Source organism: Pongo abelii, chromosome 1 (assembly GCF_028885655.2).
Source record: "Pongo abelii isolate AG06213 chromosome 1, NHGRI_mPonAbe1-v2.0_pri, whole genome shotgun sequence".
Lineage (NCBI taxonomy): Eukaryota > Metazoa > Chordata > Mammalia > Primates > Hominidae > Pongo > Pongo abelii.
Window position 1 is genome coordinate 165,003,439 of NC_071985.2, and position 22,390 is coordinate 165,025,828.

The 22,390-nt window shown below is 39.5% G+C and overlaps 1 protein-coding gene across 1 annotated transcript in view; it reads left to right on the forward strand.

The window, feature by feature from the left end:
• WLS (Wnt ligand secretion mediator) overlaps positions 1–16,026 on the forward strand; it is a 134,771-nt gene extending 118,745 nt beyond the window's left edge. The window contains exon 12 of the mRNA XM_024256332.3: positions 15,742–16,026. Coding sequence (XP_024112100.1) covers positions 15,742–15,863 — 122 coding nt within the window. The 3' untranslated portion in view covers positions 15,864–16,026. The remainder of the gene's footprint in view (positions 1–15,741) is intronic.
• Positions 16,027–22,390: the final 6,364 nt, after the last annotated feature.

Consider the following 22,390-nt stretch of genomic DNA (forward strand, 5'->3'; position numbering starts at 1 on the left):
GCATTTCTAACGTGCTCCCTGGAGGTGCTGATGTAGCTGCTCCACACACCAGACTTGAACAGTGAGGCTTGCGGCAATATTTCTAAGAGATGTGTCTGCCATGTCCCCTACCCAAGGGGCTCCCATGCCATCCCTTTTACAGCCCTAACACCTGCCAAAGTGCTTGGATCATATGAAAAACAGACTTGGCCAGGAGCTGAAGTGGAGGCTCATAAGGGCAGAATTTCTTTCTGTTTTGTTCTCAGGTATACTTTCAGAAACTAGAACTGTGCCTGGAACACAGAGTGGCTCAGTAATTACCGGGGGAATGAGTAGATTACTAGGGTCATTCAGCAAAGAGATGCCCTTTTCCAAGCATTTTCTGGCATTCACTGTTCTGAGTGGTGGTAGATTTGAGTCCAGGGCTTCTGCAAACTCACCAAAGTTCCTTTGCATCCAAAGCATCTCTTTCTCAAACTCATAAATCTGACTCAACAACCTATCTATAAGGCCTCCACCTATAAGGATATGGATGTTTTTACGGACATGCGAGGTTGGACGACTCAGGATATGAGTAAGCCCAGAGCTTCAGCCAATATGGTCTCAGAGTGACACATGGAGAGAGAAGGCTTCCTGTGGTGGGACTAAGGAGCATGGGCCTCAGGCTGACCAGTGTCCCCAGAATGAAGGACTTTAAGATGGGGCCAAGGCATTCCAAGCCAAGTTCATGGGCAACTAACTAAATGAGGTTCATGGATTTGACCTCAACCTTGTTCTGAAGCTCTCACTGCCAACCTAGGCGGGAAGCCAAATTCCTTGCTCTTTAACAGTTTGTTTGTCTGTTTGTTTGTTTTGGTCCAAGAGCCCAGGAAGGGAAGATATTTGTTTCCATGGTAATTGCTTGGAATGATTCTTAAGTAGAGGAGCCTGAAGGGCAAGTCTTCTCATTAGGTTTCCACCTTCAAGGAACTTAAAATCTTCTTAACAATCAAGATTCCCAATACATGAACCGTGCAGTCAGTGACCAATGGGAGGTACAAGGACACTTTTCAGTAACTCCCAACTGGGGGCAATTGAGAGGGCTTCCCAGAAGACTGAAAATGAGCCAAGCCTTGAAAGAGTTGGATAAAAGGTGAGGGTAAGGGAAAAGTATGAGAGAGTGGAGATGCAACTTCACAAGCATTATTTGGCTGGCAATGACTAAAGTAGCCTGTTTAGCAGTGAGTCTGGGGTGCAGTGAGTAGAAAAGCAACTTGGAACCGGAGTGTACACAGCATTGAATGTCAGGCCATGGAGGCTGGACACCTGGGCCCATTCTTTAGAACTAGAGCCTGCGAAGTAGGTGAGACCCACACATTTTGCTTTTGGGTTCAGGCAACCACGGGGAGACAGCCTCCTGAATGAAGCCAAGAGTAGATTGCTGAATTGGTAGAGAATGAGAGGGTCCAGCCAGTAGGTACTGTTGTACAGCCAGTGCACTGCATAAGAGCACCTGGCCAGGAGAGCAAGTAAGGACAGAAATACAGTTGTCACTCCTCTCATCAACCTATGCACCCTAGCATGGGCTGCCTTCTCCCAGAGGGACTTCTCTGTCCACAAAGACATCTGCACAGGCTGGCACTGATCCAGTTGGCTCAAGCCACAGCCAGAGAATGTTTTCTCCTTGTGGCCAAGGCATTTTCTTAGAGCAATGAATACTGTACATTCCCAGAGTGTCCCAAGGAGGGCACTGCTTAGCTTTGAACAGAACGATAAAGCACTGCATGCACGGTTCTGAGAATGCAGTTAGTACCAGAGCAAGCCAGTTTTCTGCTCCTGCTAGCTGTCACAACAAGGGAGCAAATGGTTTGTAATAGTACGCTTCAACTGAATTCAACTAAATCTTCTTCCAGCAAGGTAGGGGCAGCCCCCCAAGCAGGACATACACCAGAACAGAGCATCTCATCTGCAGTCCTAAAGATCCCAATGTTTGGACAGCAGCCATCTGACCTGCGGGTTTGCGTGGAGACCTGCATACTTCACAAAGTATCCAAATATTTCCCGACCCACCAGCAAACATCTTGTATATGTAGAGAGATGTAGAGGGCTCATTTAAAGGACTGTTAGAGACGATGTTTCCCAATAGGGGCACACTGGCATTTAGGGTGCAACTGTCTCACACATTGGAGGATATTTAGCCAGCAGGGTCCTCCAGTCCTTGTGACAACCAAAAAAATCCCTCCTCCATGTTTAAATGCTCCATTGGAAAGGTTGAATCCAAATGAGAACTGAGCAGCCCTTCTCTTTACAGAAGAGACAACAGGCCCAGTGATTTGGCCAGAACCACAAGGCTGGGGAAGAAAAAACAAGAATTAGTACCCAGTTGCCCACTCCTTACCACTTGTCACCATCTTCTCCCACCAGTGTGGTCCTTCTTTCTCCCAGCCTTAGTTATTCTCTAGGTTTCTGCATTGAAACCACAGAACATGATAGAACCAAGTGATGTAGTTCATCTATGGTCCCCAAAGGCTTATATAAAGCTGTCCTAGCTCAGGCTACTATAACAAAAATACTATAGATGGAGTGGCTTAAACAACAGACATTTACTTCCTACAGTTCAGGAGGCTGGAAGTCTTAAGACCACGATCAAGATTAATCTTGATCATATCTATATGAATTCATATCTATATGAATTCCTTATGTTTTCATTTATGGTACCTTTTGATGATTTTCATTTATGGTAGTTGATTTACCAATGTTTTCTTTTTTAATGGGTACTTGTGTCTTTTAAAAAAATTCTTTAAATAAATTTCAAGATTATAAAAATATTCTAAATTTCTTCAAAAAGTTTTAAGCCTTTGCCTTCCATATTTAAGATTCTATTCCATCAAAAATTAATTTTTGTATGTAAGAGAATAAGGAGCTTCTTTAATTTTTTTCCTATATGGATAACTAATGTTCTCAGCACCATTTATTGAATAAGCCACTCATGATCTACAACACAATATCCTTTATCGAGCAAATATATATATATACACACATACATATACACACATATACACACAAACATATACACACATATACACATACATATACACACATATACACACATACATATACACACATATACACACATACATATACACACATATACACACATACATATACACACAAACATACACACATACATATACACACAAACATACACACATACATATACACACAAACATATACACACATACATATACACACAAACATACACACATATACATACATATACACACATACACACACATACATATACATACATATACACACAAACATACACACATACATATACACACAAACATATACACACATACACACACAAACATATACACACATACATATACACACAAACATACATACATATACACACAAACATATACACATACATATACATACATATACACACAAACATACACACATACATATACACACATATACACACAAACATATACACATACATATACACAAACATATACACACATACATATATACACAAACATATACACACATATATACACAAACATATACACACATATATACACATATACACACATACATATATACACAAACATATACAGACATACATATATACACAAACATACACACATACATATATACACAAACATATATACACATACATATATACACAAACATATACACATACATATATACACATATATACACATACATATATACACATATATACATATATACACAAACATATATACACATATATACACAAACATATACACATACATATATACACAAACATATATACACATACATATATACACATATATACACATACATATATACACAAACATATATATACATACATATATATACACATATATATATGGAGAGAGAGAGAGAGAGAGAGAGATTTTTGGGGGCTTCTTAGTCTGTTCCACTGGCTAATTTGATTATCCTTACCTCAAAACCATACTGTTTTAATTACTTTAGCTTTTTAATAAGGCTTACAATCTAGAAAAGCACATTCCTTCATCCTATTTGTCCTCAGAATGTCTTGGCTCTTCTTGGACATTTGGTTTTTTATTTAATGCAATAGTATGTCACTAAAATTATTGAGATTTTTATTTTCTTTGCAGAAAAATTTTAGACTACCATTTTAATTTATTTAATGATTATAAGGCTATTTAGGTTTTCCATTTCTTCAATTGGTTTCACAAGTTATATTTTTCTGGGCATTTTAAATTGTTTCCAATGTATTGACATAAAGTAGTGTAGATTATTCTTACTATCTCTTTTGGCACTTAAAATATTTTTTAAACTTAATTTTAAATTAAATTTTTAAAAAATCTTTTTAAAATTTAATTTTGCCTATCTGTAGATATGTTCCTTTGTTCATACATATTTATACCTTCACTTTTCTCAATCTTACTAAAGATTAATCTATTTTTAATAGTCTTTTTAAAGAACTTTTGATTTGGTAGTTCTTCTCTATTTTATCTTTAATTCCTAGTAATTCATGCCCCTTACTCTATTATATTCTTTTTTTTAACTTTTTGTGTTGTGTTCCAATGCAAATTCAGTTGATTCAATGATTTCCCCACCACCAATTTAGGATTTGGTTTTCTTAGCTCTGGTAACATTGTTATCAATTCTTCATTTATATTCCATTTTCCAGAAGTTTGTTGCTGGTGTCTCATATTTTGCCCATCCTTGTGGGTTTATATAATTGTTTAAAATCCCTTTGTTGTAGTTTTAATAAGTTTGGAGAAGGGAGTAAAATTAGCTGTATGTGTTCAATATATTATCTTTACTTGGAACCTGTAATGATTATTGATCCTTCTTATTTACAATCTTTTTTTCCTGTGCTATATTCTGTTTATTTCTTCAACTCTATTTTCTCCACTTCACTAATTCTTTCCTCTGCTGTTTTAATAACATTTTTCATTTCTAAAAGTTATGTTTAAGTCTTTTTCAAATCTACCATTTCACTTTTTATAGTCTAGCATTGCATGCTTATTTCTGTGACTTCATATTTTTTGAATGAATTTTATAATAATTATTATACATTCCAAATATTCTCATTCCAATATTTAAAGTTCTTAGAAGTCTGGCATACCTCATCTCTTCTACCTCTTGCTTATAGTGGTTTGCTTTCTTGTGTGTTTGATTATATTTCATTGATCATATTTTATTGAGTGCTCATATATTGTTGCTTAATCCATGGAAATTTAAGGACCCAAACTGAGGAAGCTTTTCTCTAGAGAGATTTGTTTTTGTTGAGAGCCAGAGGGTTACCCACCTATAGAAACTTCAGCCCACTGCTGGGATCCCAGGCTTAATCTCTCCATCATGTTAGCTGGCTTTTGATTGCAGTTTTAACATCAGCATTTGCCAGCAGGGCAACTCTGCCTCTCACCTATACTTAGCACTTATTGCTGTGCACTCAGGTCTCTTTTGGGGGTGAAGGTGGTAGTGCATAAGTAGTACATAACTTCTTGCAAGCCCAGGAATAAAATTAAAAGTATACTTTGTCAGGTTGTCTTTATTTTATAGCACTAAACATTTCATAATATTTCATTCCTCATAGTACCAGAGGTGCTCTTTAATACTTTCATATTGAATTCTACTAACACGGGCCCCTCCAGGCATTACCATTTCTTTCCCTCATATATATTTTTTTTGGCCTTTCTCTGAGTCCATGGTATCTTTAGCGTGCCAATTTTCCCCATAAGAAAAGCTCTCAATTTTTTAATATTCTTTGACTTCTGTTTTACTTTCCCCAGAGAATAAACTTATAGCCTTGAGCTGTACATTATGGTCACCACTAGCTCCATGTGGCTATTAAATTAAAATTAATTAAAACTAAGTAGAATTAAAAATTCAGTTATCAGTGAAAAAAAAATCTCAAAAGAAGAATCAAGGTGATTCAGTTCAGCATTTGATGAATTCCTTTAAGGCCAGTGAACTACTCTTTGAGCTCATTGCCCACCTCAGTCCAATCACCCACAGTGGAGTGGGAAGGGGGCATGTGGTGTAGACGATAGCACACTAGGGGCTGGGTGGCTGGAGTGGGTACACTGCCTTAGAGGTGGGAGGGACACAGTGGTAGGCATTTTTAATATCCTCCATGACTTCATTTGGATTTTAGGACAATCCTTGACATAAACATTATTCCTGTTTTTGGTCTCTTTTAAGAGATGAAGAAATTGAAAATCTGAGAAATGAAATGAGCTACCCAAAGCTACACAGATACCAAGTAGAAAAGACAGGATTCCTTTTCCAGTAAGCTGGGATTATTCAAGTTTCAAATGATTTGGGACCAGGCATCCAGAGTTCCAGTTTTCCCTGTCCTAACATATAGCATGATGCTTCACAAGCTGATTCCTGCCCCACCCACAGCACAGAGCTATTGTCAGGAACAGTGAGAGAATGGATGGGAAAGAGCTCTGGAATGCACGAATATTGTATACATATAAGGATTGTGGTCCCCATTTTAAAGACTAATAAAAGACCTATTGACTCAAGACTGTGAGCAGGCTATCATGAGCTTTTTGGCCTCAGGATTGTCCCTAGCTGGTGATTCATCTTATCTCCCCAGGAGCTGGGTCTGGAAGGCTCTGGAGCTGGCCTTCTGCCACATTGGGGAGTGCGCTTCTCTTCTGCACTGTATCCACCTCAGAGCCTGAGATGTGTCCCATAGACCCGGGTCTGAATCTCTGTGCTGCCGCTTCTACCATTGTGCCCATGATGGGATAGATTATCCACGTGTCTCATTTCCCTTCTGTGTAACATGTGGATAATAAAAAATAGCCCCTGCCTTACAGATTTGCCATGAGGATCAAATGCAATAAAGCATGTAAAATGTAGGAAAGTGCCTGGCATATGAGAGATTCACAGTAAATAGAAGATAATGTTTTTTTCCCCCTTCTCTCTTAGAGTGAGGTACAGTTAAAAGGTACTTCATGTGTATTTCTTCAGTTAATCTCCTGTGCTATCCTGCCAGGTATTGTTATTCTCATATTGCAGATGAGGATACTGAGGCAAAGAGGTTGAGCTGACTGGCTTAAGGTCACATGGTTATTAAGTGGCAGAGTTGGGACTTGAAGCAATGTCTTCTCATTGCAGACCCTAAACTCTTGTCACTCTATCTATCCTCCTACCTTCCAGCTGTTAAACATCCTTTTGTTCTCTGACAATAAAAAACCATTCAAAGATAAATTGCCACATTGTGTTAATAGCAAAAAAAAAAAAAATCTAGCTATTCAACAATGGAGGATAGTTCAACAATGGTACAGACATAAAACACAGTATTAGACAGCAACTAAAAATTATATACAAAAGGATCTATTTAAGACAATGAAGATTATTCACAATATAGTAATTAAAAAGAGCTGACTAAAAATATAGTATGTATAATTTTGTCTTATTTTCATAAATGGAAAGACACATTAATCAATACCAACATATTAATTACTTAAATAGTAAGAATGAGGATTATTTTGATCATTTTCTTTATGCTAATCTGTATTTTCTAACTTTAAGAGCTTTTAAACTTAAAAGCAGAAAACATTGGAATATACACATTCAAATGTATACCTTACTGAAACCAACTTAAAGTATATTTAGTTCTTTTAAGGGAATTTCCTCCTGACAGGGTCCAAAGCACATTGTTTTATAATGGGGTCCATATTTGCTCTGAGGAACTGACCTCGTGTTGCACGACATTAAGCATCTCTGGTCCTGGACACTTCATACCAGTAGCCTCTACACACACACACACACACACACACACACACACACACACACACACAGTGACAAACTCATGCACACGTTTCCAGGTGCCCCTTGGGTGGGGAAGTGGGAAGCAGTCTGTCTACGCATGAGAAGCACTGAGCTGCCTACACTGAAATGTCTGCCACCATTGAACAGTGAGCAGCAGGTACCTAGATTTGCAAGGCACATGTTTCTGGAATGGAATTTTGATTGCTTTGCCTCCAATAACAGTATACTTTCCCAGCTGTTGCTCTGTGGGGGTCCCAGACCAGAAGGATACTGGTCTGGTGTCATCTCTTGCCCAGAGATGCTGTCTTTATCCTCCAAACTTCCCTTAGGAACACTCAAGCTGCAGAGGTCACACACACTGGGAAAGTCTGAGGACATTATCACCCAGGCCCACTGAGGGTTCCCTTAGGCCCCCCTCGCAGTACCCTCTGTCCACCCAGTCTCAGCATCTCCCCAGGAGCACTCACTGCTAACTCCCCTCCTGGCCATTGAGTCTGGCTGCCTTGCACTATCATTTATTTATGAATGGCTCTAAGTGCCTTTTAATAAACCACTCCAGAGTATATATGTTATGGATGTATCTACATCTTATATATAGAGCATTGCTATGGGAGTTACTGTTAGTTGTTTAGGCTGTGATTATTCCTAGTCCTAACTCCCCACCAAGAAATTCTGGAATTTCAGAGCCATGTACTTGGTTTTTCATATTAAAACTTTGATTGCAGTGACTAATGTTAAGTTTTAGGTCATTATTCTGAAAGAAAAAAGAAAAGTGATTATGTATCACCATCTTTTTCTTTTCTCTCATCCGTCATACCCTTACACCAATCCCGTGTCCTTTCCTTTTTGGAGCCCAGGGCATTCCTTTTTCCTCTTTTCTCCTGACATGTCTCTGTCCACTCATCTGGTGTTAGGTGTACAGTACTGACATGTTTTCCCTGGATGCAGCCCCAGAACCCAGTCTTGTCGTTCCACCCCTTATTTCTAGCAGTTCAGGCATGTTCTGGCTCCCTTAATGTGAGGCCAAAATCACTAACACCCCTCACCTTCCAAGAAATACATCTTTTGTGTGTTTCCCATTTATATGTAGTAGGTAGTTTCTTAGTAAACCTTGAGCAGAATTCAGAGAGAAAATCAAGATGCTTTTTTCATTTGGGTTTTGAACTTCCTGGAAAGCCAAGGACCTTCTAACAGTGATTTCTGCCTTTGTTTCATGGTTTGGAATTTTCAAAGTTGCTACTCAAAACCATTTATTTCTTTCTGGATTCTTTTTCTACAATGAGGTGCACCTTGGTTATGGCTTTGTGGCATATAAAACTAGACTTTCCATTGAAAGTGACTGAACTGAATGAGAATTTAGCAAATTGTGTCTATTTTTATAAATCTGTTTTAAAGCAATTAAGTAGCATAAAAACCAGTAGTACTAAACAATGCAAAAGGGCTATGCAAAGTATAAACACTCAGGTTAGACGTCTTTTTCCAAAATCTTGCATTGTTACCTCTCACAAGGGCAGTATACTATTGGGTAAACTAATTGTGCCGCTTCAACAGATCAAAGAAAGCAAAACTCCCTGGCTCCTGACTTTCCTCCAACTTTTCTGTCAATGAATTGGAAAAGAGAGAATAGACATTAATAAAGGGTAGATCAGACATCTAACCTTATTAAACATGCTGGTCTGGATAAATTAGAGCTGAAGAGAATGGGACCATATAGATACATCAACTATGCACAGGCAGTGACTGCCTAAGACTTCACAGATCAGGACAGGTAACAAAGAACCAGAGACAGGAGGGTACAATCCCTGCAATCCTAAATTTTATTTTACTGAGACAGGGGTCTTGCTTTTTTGCCCAGGTTGTAGTGCAGAGGCACGATCATGGCTACCTGCATCCTTGGCCTCCCAGGTTCAAGCCATCCTCCCAACTCAGCTGTCTACAGGCATGCACCACCACACGTGGCTACTTTTTTTTGTTTTTTACTGTTAGCAGAGATGAGGTCTCCCTATGTTTCCCTGGCTGCTCTTGATCAAACTCCTGGGCTCAAGAGATCCTTCTGCCTCAGCCTCCCAAAGTGCTGGGATTATAGGTGCAAGCCATCCCACTGGCCTGCAATCCTGAATTTTAAAATACAGAAGGTGAACTTACAAACTTGACAGCAAAAGCAGGCAAGGAGCTAGGAGGAACCCTGGACACCCATAATCCCAATAGAGCTGGGCTTAGGGATCATATGATATTGCACCTACAAAGGAGAAATACCCTCCAAGTTTTCACTGATTGTAGAGCTCAACATGAGTCATCAGTGGGATGCAGCTGCTCAGAGCAAATGTGATATTCAGCTGCGTTAATGGAACTATTATGTTTCCAAAAGAGAGCACAATGACCTCCCTGGACTTTGCATAACTAGCTAAGTCTAGAATACTGAGTCATCTCCACCGATAATGGTAGTGATGATTCTCAGAACCATTTTGTATAAAGAAGAGTTTCATGTGACATTTCTCCTGGGCAACAGGGTCTGCACTTAGATTTTGCTTTTTTTTAAATCACAAACATTGCCGGGTCCCGAGAGACAGAAGCCGTGCATTTTATTCTTAATCAAACACTACATCAAGGGATGTTCAGTTTTCTCCCTACTGCTTCTCTCCTGTGCCTCAAGGTGGGCTCTTCAACGGTCTGGATAGTTCTGGGCCCTTGAGCCAGTGTGGCTTGCTGGGTGTGGGCCCTGTGACAGAGGTAGGGCATGTCTTATGAAGAAACCTCTGTGAGCTCTGCCAGTCAGCCAAGTCAAGGAGGAAAATTGCCCCCCCTGCCCCCAGCACCCTATTTTTCAGTTCAATTTAAGGCAGATTTTCTAACAATCAGGGCTGTTTAAAAACAAAATGAGCTGCTCTGGGAAGGAGCAAGTTCTTCATTTTTGGCAGTGCCCAAGCAGCGTGTGGGTGACCCACTGAATACTGCTGTGGATTAAGGAAAGGCTTGGAGGGGATGATGCTGGGCGCGCCTTCAAACCCGACTCTGTGCTCCTATGCTTAGACCACCCTGGTCTCTTCTGATAAGACTTCCCAAATACCTTGCTTCTCCTCATATGGAGTTAGTAGCCCCCTACAAACTGCAATTATAGGATTCTGAATCCATTTTAAAAGAAAATGGATTATTTATCCTCTTATCTCTCTCCTTCACCACCAGTACAGCCTCCAATCACTCAGCTCTGACCACTTGAATCCATAAGAAGAGAAGGACTGTATAATTTTGTCTTTCTAGCTTTCCTGGTCCATTAGAAGGGCACCACAGTGCTCCCTCTTTAATCCCTTTAGCTTTTTGGCAAAGCAGCAGGAAAAAACACCTTATGAGGAATGTGAACAGATCACAAGGGGAGCCAACCTGTGATTGTTCTTTCTCACTCACCTGCTTCCCAGTCAGTTCAGTCCAAATCCTTTTGAAGCAAGCGCATGAATTGTTGCTACTTTAGGGCAATTACAGGATTTACAGGTTAAACATATCCCCACTGGTTTCCCTAGCAACCGCCTTTGAATCACAGGATGAGATGAAACTATTGTTCTAGTTAATAGAGTCTGATGTTAAGAGAAGTCCAGCCATGTAATTCACAGAGGTATGCACCCTGGTGGGAGCAGAAAGAGTGCTAGGCAGGGAGGCAGCAGACCTACGTGCAGGTTCCAGTCCACTGGGGTCAGATCTAGAACAGGAACATATCTCAAGACACTGGTGACAGTGCCCCCAGCAAAAAAAAGGGTTCAGAGCACTGCCAGGGGAAGAAAGATGCAGGTGTTTCTAAATGAGTGAAAACATTAGGCACAGAACAATCGAAGGCAAGGGGTCTACTTGGACAAAGCCAAGACACAGTGAGGTCAGGTGCAGGGCCCACTCCTCCAGCTGCCAGACCAGGCAATCAAGCCACCTTGGGCAATGCACATTATCGTGTGGCCAGACCTGGGTGGGGTCTGGGAAGGTCAGCTGGCAAGAGGGCATATGATTTTTGGCTTTTTACCTGCATAATAAGATGCTTGGGTTACATTTCAAGGCCCATTCCAACTCTTCTGGGTAGTAGAGCTTCTCTGATTCTGAACCAATTGAGAAATAGTCATATTTCCGCAAATACAGATGAATATAGCACCTTTATTGGTTGTTGAGTAGGAGCCTTAAAGTGGAACTGCAGCCAGATGACCTTCAAAATGATACAACCCCAGCTAGGTCTGCACCTGCACATGAGGAGAATTGAGTCTGTGGTGCAGAAACATGGAGGTCAGATGCATGCCTCAAATCATTGAATTCTGGATAGCAAGAAGAGAGACATCAACCTCCAGATCCCGGGCTGGGATGCAACTGTTCTTTCCATAGGAAAGCAGAAGCAATGAAAAAAGTGTCTCACCCTGTGCACAGTCAGCCTAAACAAGAGAGCCCGCTATTTAGGACCTTTCTCCAACCTCCCTAAGAAAAGAAGTCATTCTTTCCCTTGGGAAGAAGTAAAAGAGGAAGGGGCAGGAAATAACCTCCCAATCCCCCAGAGGACAGAAAGTACTGTTACAGGCTGGGAAGAATGCAGGGGGAGAAATGTTTCCTCTAACACAGGGAGGAGGGTGTTGAATGGAATACAAAAGGCATGTAGCTGGCCCATGGTAGACACTCCTTACTTGCCCTTGCTTCCCAGAAAACACAAGTCTAACCACCTGCACCTCTGTGTGCAGAGTCTGCAGCTCCCAGAAGCCATAACGAAGGCATTTACTGCCACCTACACACATATAGTTCAAAGTCCCTTGGAAAATTAAAATCAACAGTAAGATATTTGATTTCTCTCCCGTAACAGCTAAGTAGAATGAATATATTAAGTTATTGAATTTTTAAGAGCATATTTTTTGTTTCCCAGTATTTCTCGCTGTAACTATGAAGTTTTATCATTTTCCTTGTTAAAGGAAGAGAAAGTGTGTTTATAAGCACGTACTTTGCAAAGCCTCTTGCAGCCAGTCTTTCTGAATTTTCACCATTGGGAGATTCACCCCCAATTCATGAAGTTTCTAGATTTCTTGTGCAATATCTCAGAGCTCCTCATTTAGTAAGCAGCATCTTAATCATACCAAGCCCTGTCTCGTATTATATTCTGGACAGTGAACATAGACATATTTGTTTAAGGGTCAGAGAGGGAAGACAACACTCTCAGGAACACACTAGAGTGAATGGTTGAATTGGATTCAGCCCTGCAACCCTCCTGTCTTTGTGATGCTTCATGTGATCCTAACGGGACTGAGCTTCAGGTTCTTTCTTTCCAGACATTCCCGTTCCCCTCTACAAGGTAACTAAGTTCATGGAGTAAGAAGACACCAATAAAGCCTTTCTGGGGCGGCCTCCTTTCTTCAAAGAGCAAAGGAAAACTATTTCTCTTCTGATAGGTTGCTGATGCCTATAATAATAATAATAATAGCAAATATGATGAACATTTATTGGCCCCTGACTCTCTGCCAGGCATGGTGCTAGGTGCTTTGTATTATTTCTTCTTCACAACAACCCGTGAAGCATTGATTATTATCATCTCCATATTACTGTTAACTGAAGAATCACAAGGTTCAGAAACTTGGAGAGGAGAGCTTTATTTCTTACAAAGGGTTACAGCCTGCAGGGTGGCCATCCTGATAGGCTGGGAAGTATAGCCTCCAGCAGACACCAAAAGCAGGCACTTCAAGGGAGAGAGGGGTAAAGCAGGAATTTATGCTGAACTGTTTGGCCACGTTTACATTTACATATTCAGCAGGTTACAGGGGTCAATAAATATTTAGGAAGTGGGGGATGCTCGCATACATAGTAAGCAAACATGCATGTTGCATGTGTCCCTTGTTCACTGTGGGCTGGAGACTTATCAGTGCTTGTTTAACTGCTAGAGTGAAAGAAAAAACCTTGAGGCAGTTATAATATAGTTTATTCCTTAAGAGTAAGGGTGTGTGACTTCATTCTTACCTGGCATGGCCTTGGGTCCTGTTTATAATATGGTATCTTATTGCCACAAAGAGTCCATTCCGTCAGCCTTATGATCTCTGTTTTGACATTACAGAAGAGAAAAATAAGGCTTGGAGACACTCAAGTAACTTTGTGTGCAGTCTCACAACTGGAAAGTGGTGAGACTTTTGCCAGTTTAGACAATTCAGTTTTAAATTCTAAATTTAAAACCTTTGTCTCCCACCTACCCATTCCCCCTCTTCCTCAAAGTTGAAGATTTATTATATTTAAAGGAACTCTACTATGTGTTTGCATATTCCTTGAGGGTTTGAGTTTAGTGGTCATTCACACCTGATTTATTCTTTGCTCTCTGTCCTTAGGAAGAAATGAGAGTTTGAGGTGTTATAGAACAGTTGGGAGAAGATAGAATTTTGGAACCTGTGAACACTCTGGGAAGGAGAGACAATAGGCTGCTTCTCTGCACCCCTCCCCAGGCCAGCTCCAGGCTGACATATTACAAAGAGCAGCAGAAAGGAGCCAGGGACTGGGATCCTCAACTAACTTGTGGACCCTCAACTAATATGTGAGCTTGGCCCCTAGATTTTCAGTCTTTGGCTGCAGTTTCCTGCACTGTAACACAAACAGATTAGAATTGATGAATGTCAAGTTTCCTCTGAGTTTTCAATCTAGGTAATTCAATTCCACATCTATTAGTGAGAAAAACTGCTGGGAAAAACTGTGTTTTCTCTGAGAACTTTTTCTGCTTATTTGGCAAATGTTTATATAGTGCTTACAAGTAACTACTGTATACTCTCCTAAGAACTTTATGTACACCAATTTATCTAATCCTCACAATAGACCTATGTGGTATTGTAGGTAGTGATATTATCCTGTTATAGGTAACAGGACAGAAGCATGTGGTGATTTGCTCAAGGTCCCACAGTTTGTAAAAGTGAAGCCAAGTTGAATGTACGCAGTCTGGGTCCAGAGTCCATGCCCTTACCTTGATAATTATAGTCAGTCCTCTGTATCTGCAGGTTCCGCACCCAACCATGGATTAAAAATATTCTAAAAAATTAAAAATAACAATAAAAATGACACAAATGAAAAAATATAGTATAACAACTATTTCCATAGCATTTATATTGTATTAGGTATTATAGGTAATCTAGAGATTATTTAAAGTATATGGGAGGAGGTGCATAGGTTACATGCAAATACTATGCCATCTTACATAAGGGACTTGAGTATCTGTGGAGTTTGGTATCCACAAAGGTCCTACAGCCAATCTCCTACAGGTACTGAAGGATGACTAGAGTTTGTTTTTAATCTTATCAACATAGAATTGTGTGTCTGATCAAGTATTCCTCTTTAAATTGACAACCCAGTTACTTTTCAACTCTATTGAGTATACAAGCCCTGGGAGTGTGTGTTTTAGATACTAGGCTCAGCTTTCAGCTTTATTCTGCCTGCCTGTTTTTCTTTCATTCTTCACCCTACCAGATCTTTTTCCTGACTATGAGTACATCTCTTTGCAGTTCACCAAAACATCCTTTTTGGAAGAAGATAAGTCATTTAAAAAAAATAACAAAAATAAATTTAAAGATGATACAATGATACAAGTTGGGAATCCTCCTAAGTGGCTTGCTGTATCCCCCAGTGCCTATGCTGGGCTTTCACAGAATTTGGGAGAGAAAGTGGAGATAAGGGGGGCAGTTCTATCTTAAGATGAACTAGATACACGTTCTCAACAAGGATGGCAGTGCTGCTCGGGAGGTGTTGGAAAATTTGTTGAATGTGGAGGAATTGATTGTCACAATAATTGGGGGAGGAGGTGCTATTGAGATTTAGTGGGCAAGGGAGAAATCTGCAAATGTCCCACAATGAAGGAGACAGTCCTAAACAAATTTCAAACACTCCACTAGAAATTTATGTAGGTAAACATTTTTATAGTTACCTGAGCCTTGGTCCTAAACTCCATGTTACATATTTTTTTAAAAGGATATTTTGCATGGTTTTAAAATATACTGAATTTTCCAGGAATGCAACTCCCATGTAAATCGAGGGAAGATTGTGCTTTGTTTGTTTCGGAACTTTATCAAGAATTGTTCAGCACTTCGAAATATTCCTTCATCAATGACAACGCAGCTTCTGGTATTTGAGTCAACAAGGCAACACACGTTTATCAGCTTTGCATTTGCAGTTGTCACAGTCACATTGATTGTACTTGTATACATACACAAATACACTCATTTAGCCTTTATCTCAAAATGTTAAATATAAGGAAAAAGTGTCAACAATAAATATTCTTTGAGTATTGTCTTACTTCTCTTACATCCATATTAACTCAATGTACGTTGAAGAAAACATCTGCCAACTTTATCATTGTCTCTAGTGTAGTCATGCCTGAACATTTCCAGGTTGAAAAACATTTTGTTACAAATTACTTTTTATTTATTTATCCTCCATGTAACAGGATACTGTATTGTTTCCTAAAAATTTAGATTACCTATAATTTTTTCAGGATAAAGGAATATTGCAAATATATGTATTTAAAATGGTAGTGTTGCATCTGATAGGTTGAGAACCGCTAGCTAAGTCTCGAAAGGTGCATGTTACCAGCACATGTAATGGCCTTCTTCAACTGTATGATTCCCAGATTAATAGGGTCATTTGAGAAGTACTAAGGCAGTGCAGAATTGCAGGGCCAAGATCAGAAAGAAAATCTCCAATAAATTTGGACCATAGTGGAAATAAGCTAAAATTAATTTTTACATAGGTAACTGTAAAATACCCATATGCTTGGAAGTTTTAAAACTACTTGCAAATTTCAAAAACCCCTCACAATATTTTAAAATAGTTGAAACTAATTGAATGTAAACATTGATATCAAAACTTGTGGGATATAGCTAAACTACACTTAGAATATCATGTAATAAAAGAAATGCATGTAATACTGAAATGCATGTAATAAAAGAAGGTTGAAATCAATAGCTTAAGTATACCACCCAAGATTTTGGAAGAGGAAAGGCAAATTTAAAAAGACAGGAGGAGGAGGTAAAAAATTAAAACAGAAAAAAATGACTGAAATATAATACAGATGACAATAAAAAGAATCAGTAGGCCAAAAGTTTGTTCATTAAAAAGTACAATAAGATTGATAAACTGGCAAGACTGATCAAGAAAAACAAAAGAGATCAAAAGCAAGCGCAGGAGCAAGCGAGCAAGACAGCAAGAGCAAATTACCCGTTATCAAAAATAAAAAGGGTTGGGCACAGTGGTTCACACCGGCAATCCCAACACTTTGGGAGGCCAAAACAGGAGGATCACTTGAACTCAGGAGTTTGAGACCAGCCTGGGCAACATAATGAGATCTCATTTCTACAAAAAATAAAATAAAATAAATATCCAGGCATGGTGGCGCACACTTGTAGTCCCAACTACTCAGGAGGCTGAGGTGGAAGGATTGCTTGAGCCTGAGAGGTCGAGGTTGCTGTGAGCTCTGGTTGCACTACTACACACTCCAGCCTGGGCAACAGAGTGAGAACCTGTCTCAATAAATAAATAAATAAAAAGGGGGATATCATCACAGACTACAAAGTTTCATCACAGATGCTACAAAGTTAATGAGAGGATAACATGAACAATTTTATGCCAATAAACTTGAATTTTTACATGTTATGGACAAATTTCTTAAAAAACTTACTAAAATTGATACAAGAAGAAATAGAGTATATGAATAATCTCTATGAATATTTTTTAAATTTTGTATTCAATTTTGTTCCCACAAAGAAAAGTTGGGCTTCACTGGTGAATTTTACCAAACATATGAGAAAGAAATAGGACAATTACACAGACTATTCTAGAGAATAGGGAAAGAGGAGAAATTTTCCGATTTGTTTTATAAAGTTCTATAATTTTGACACCATCAACTTGATACCAAAAAAATTGCAGTCCAATATTACTTACAAACATAGATGCAAATACTCTAAAAGGAATATTAGCAAACTCAATACAGCAATATATAAAAAGTGCAATTGATCAAAACCAAGTTGGATAATTTCTAGAAATGCAAGACTACTTTAACATTGGAAAAGCAAGGTCAAGATGAAATTAATACCAGCATTAAAAATTAGAAAATAAAAATTTAAAGCAGATATCATTTCATAGTAGCAACAAAACTACCAAATACTTTTGAATAAATCTAACAAAATATGTACAAGACCTCTGCACAGAAAATAACATATTGAGATAAATTACTGAAGACCTACATAAATAGAGAAATATCCCATCTTGGTAGAATGAAGAAAACGCTATGAAACAAACTCCATTATATGCAATCCCCATTAAAATCACAGCAGTGTTTTTTAATAAAAAATTCTGAGCAGCTTCTAAAATATATACGGAAATACAAACAACTGTAAATAGCCTAAAGCCTAAGGACTTATTCCATTGATATCAAGACTTATAGGTAATTAAACTACAGTAATTAAGACAGTGTGATATTGATGTAAGGGTAGACAAATAGACTACAGAAAAGAGTTTTCAAACAGATCCACACATACTTGGACATTCGATCTTGCAAGCTAGCACTGTAGAGCAGTAAAGAAAGGATCATTCAGTAAATAGTGCTCAGTTTATTGAGTAAACTGTCTGGGGAGAAAAAGAGAAACTTGATCATTATGTCACACCACACATAAAAATCAATTCTCAGTGCATCGTAGCTCTAAATGTAAAGGGTAAAATAATAAAGCTTCTATAAGATAAAATAAGAAAATATCTTCATGATGTGATACTAGAGAAAAGATTTATTAAATGACACAAAGATCACTAACAATAGAGGAAAATATGGATAAATTGGACTATATTACATTAAATTAAGAGCTTTTGTTCATCAAATGACATTATTAAAAGAGGGGGAAAGTAAGCCAGAGTAGAAGATATTTGCAACACATGTAAATGTGAGCAACTTGTGTCCAAAACACATGAAAAACTTGTCCAAACATAAAAATACAGACAATTCAAGATGCCTTCTGTATAAAAAAGAGGATACCAAATAGCTAATATACCTATGAAAGGTGCTCAACATCATTAGTAATCAAGAAAATACAAATTGAAATAAACACCTACCCCGTGACCCAGCAGTTCCATTCCTAGGCCTATACCAACAGAAGTGCAAGCACATGTGGACAAAAAGATATTTACAAGAGTATTGATAACAGCCTTATTTGTAATGGCCCCCAAATGGAAGCAGCTCAAATGTCCATTCATAGTAGAAATTGTGGTGTACTCATTTAGTGAAATACCACACAGCAATTATGATGAATAAAACTATACAAAGTGAACAAATTTTACAAACATTATTTTGAGCACAGAAATTCAACAAGAAAGAATATATACTGTGTAATGATATATAAATGATTCCACTTACGTAAGGTCAAAAACAAGCAAAACTGGCCAGGCGCAGTGGCTCACACCTGTAATCCCAACACTTTGGGAGACAGGTGGGCAGATCACTTGACATCAGGAGTTCAAGACCAGCCTGACCAACGTGTTAAAATCCCTTCTCTACTAAAATACAAAAATTAGCCAGGTGTGGTGGCATATGCCTGTAGTCACAGCTACTTGGGAGGCTGAGGCAGGAGAACTGCTTGAACCTGGGAGGCAGAGTTTGCAGTGAGCAGATATCACACCACTGCATTCTAGCCTGAGCAACAGAGGGAGACTCCATCTCAAAAAAAAAAAAAAAAAAAAAAGGCAAGCAAAACTAAACCATAGCTTTAGAAGTCTGTATAGTAAATAAATAGGGAGTAGTTTTGGGGAAGGAACCTGAGCTTGGCTTTTGAGATAATGAAAGTGTCCTATGCATGATGGCGATGTATTATATGGAGCTATGCGCTAATGATGTATACACTATGTGTACTATATTTCAATATTTTAAAAAATTCAGCAATACCTTAATCAGACTAGGCTCACAGAATTTTTTTACACTATTAAACTAATGTAACAGTTTATGTGACAATTTATAAGTAATATTGATGAAACAATAGGAATAAATCATCCATGGTTTATAACTAGTAGTAAATGAATAAGGTTTTACTCATTGAAGAAAATCTACATGCAGAATATACCCTGAAAAGTTTGAAGAAGGTAGCTCAATGAAGACAAAACTCCTTAGAGGACCCCTAACTGGACTTAAGACTTTAGGCTTCACTGGCATTCAATCACACTCTGTTCTTACCTACAGTTCACAAAGCCACCCACACCCCCTTCCAGTCCCAGCGACACTTTTGTCTTAATCCTGGATCAGATGAAGGCAGAACCCTTTGAGCTCTGACTGGCTAATAGCAGAATTGAAATGTCTCCAACAATACAGAGCTGCAAACTGCTGTGATTCATCCTAGGTGAACGCAGTCCTTGGACACCTATTGTAAAAGGAACACAGTTGCTAAAACCCTTCTGTGTGGCCAAAGGCCCCCTCAACTACATGTGGGTGCTGAGATTTGGGTTTTAATTTTTAATCTGAGAGCACAGTTTAATAACTGGGCCATTTTTCTTGGCGGGGGGGAGGGGGTGTTGTCATTGCCATTGCTGCTGCTGTTATAAAAGAAAGGAAAGAGGGTGTGCAGCTCCCAGAGTGATCGACACAGAAGATGGGTGATTTCTGCATTTCCAACTGAAGTATCTGGTTCATCTCATTGAGACTGGTTGGACAGTGGGTGCAGCTCACGGAAGGTGAGCCAAAGCAGGGCGGGGCATTGCCTCACCCGGGAAGTGCAAGGGGTTGGTGGATTTCCCTTTCCTAGCCAAGGGAAGCTGTGACAGAGTGTACCGGGAAAAATCAGGTCACTGCCACCCAAATACTGCGCTTTTCCAATGGTCTTGGCAAACAGAAGACAAGGAGATTATATCCTGCACCTGGCTCAGTGGGTCCCACGCCCACTGAGACTTCCTCACTGCTGGCACAGCAGTCCGAGATCAAACTGCAAGGCAGCAGCCTGGCTGGGGGAGGGGCATCTGCCATTGCTGAGGCTTGAGTAGGTAAACAAAGCAGCCTGGAAGCTCAAACTGGGTGGAGCCCACCGCAGCTCAATGAGGCCTGCCTGTCTCTGTAGACTCTATCTCTGGGGGCAGAGCACAGCTGAACAAAAGGCAGCAGAAACTTCTGAAGACTTAAACGTCCATGTCTGACAGCTCTGAAGAGAGCAGAAGTTCTCCCAGCATGGTGTTTGATCTCTGAGAATGGATAGACTGCCTCCTCAAGTGGGTCCCTGACACCTGTGTAGCCTAACTGGGAGACACCTCCCAGTAGGGGATGACTGACACCTCATATAGCAAGGTGCCCCTCTGAGATGAAGCTTCCAGAGGAAGTATCAGGCAGCAATATTTGCTGTTCTGCAATATTTGCTGTTCTGCAGCTTCCACTGGTGATACCCAGGCAAATAGGTCTGAAGTGGACCTCCAGCAAACTCCATCAGACCTGCAGCTGAGGCACCTGACTGTTAGAAGGAAAACTAACAAACAGAAAGGAATAGCATCAACATCAACAAAAAGGACATCCACACCAAAACCCCATCTGTAGATCACCAACATCAAACACCAAAGGCAGATAAAACCACAAAGGTGGGGAGAAACCAGAGCAAAAAAGCTGAAAATTCTAAAAACCAGAGCACCTGTTCTCCTCCAAAGGATCGCAGCTCCCCACCAGCAATGGAACAAAGCTGGATAGAGAATGACTTTGATGAATTGACAGAAGTAGGCTTCAGAAGGTCGGTAATAACAAACTTCTCTGAGCTAAAGGAGGATGTTCAAACCTATCACAAGGAAGCTAAAACCTTGAAAAAAGATTAAATGAATGGCTAACTAGAATAAACAGAGTAGTGAAGACCTTAAATGACCTGATGGAGCAGAAGACCATGGCACGAGAACTATGTGTTGCATGCACAAGCTTCAGGAGCCGATTCGATGAAGTGGAAGAAAGGGTATCAGTGATTGAAGATCAAATTAATGAAATGAAGCGAGAGGAGAAGTTAAGAGAAAAAAGAGTAAAAAGAAATGAACAAAGCCTCTCAGGAATATGTGACTATGTGAAACGACCAAATCTACATCTGATTGGTGTACCTGAAAGTGACAGGGAGAATGCAAACAAGTTGGAAAACACTCTTCAGGATATTATCCAGGAAAACTTCCTCAACCTAGCAAGGCAGGCAAACATTCAAATTTAGGAAATGCAGAGGACACCACAAAGATACTCCTCGAGAAGAGCAACTCCAGGACACATAATTGTCAGATTCACCAAGGTTGAAATGAAGGAAAAAATGTTAAGGGCAGCCAGAGAGAAAGGTTGGGTTACCCACAAAGGGAAGCCCATCAGACTAACGGCAGATCTCTCAGCAGAAACTATAAGCCAGAAGAGAGTAGGGGCCAATATTCAACATTCTTAAAGAATTTTCAAACCAGAATTTCATATCCAGCCAAACTAAGCTTCAGAAGTGAAGGAGACATAAAATCCTTTACAGACAAGCAAATGTTGAGAGATTTTGTCACCACCAGGCCTGCCTTACAAGAGCTCCCGAAGGAAGCACTAAACATGGAAAGGAACAACTGGTACCAGCCACTGCAAAAACATGCCAAATTATAAAGACTATTGATGGTAGGAAGAAACTGCATCAACTAACGGGCAAAATAA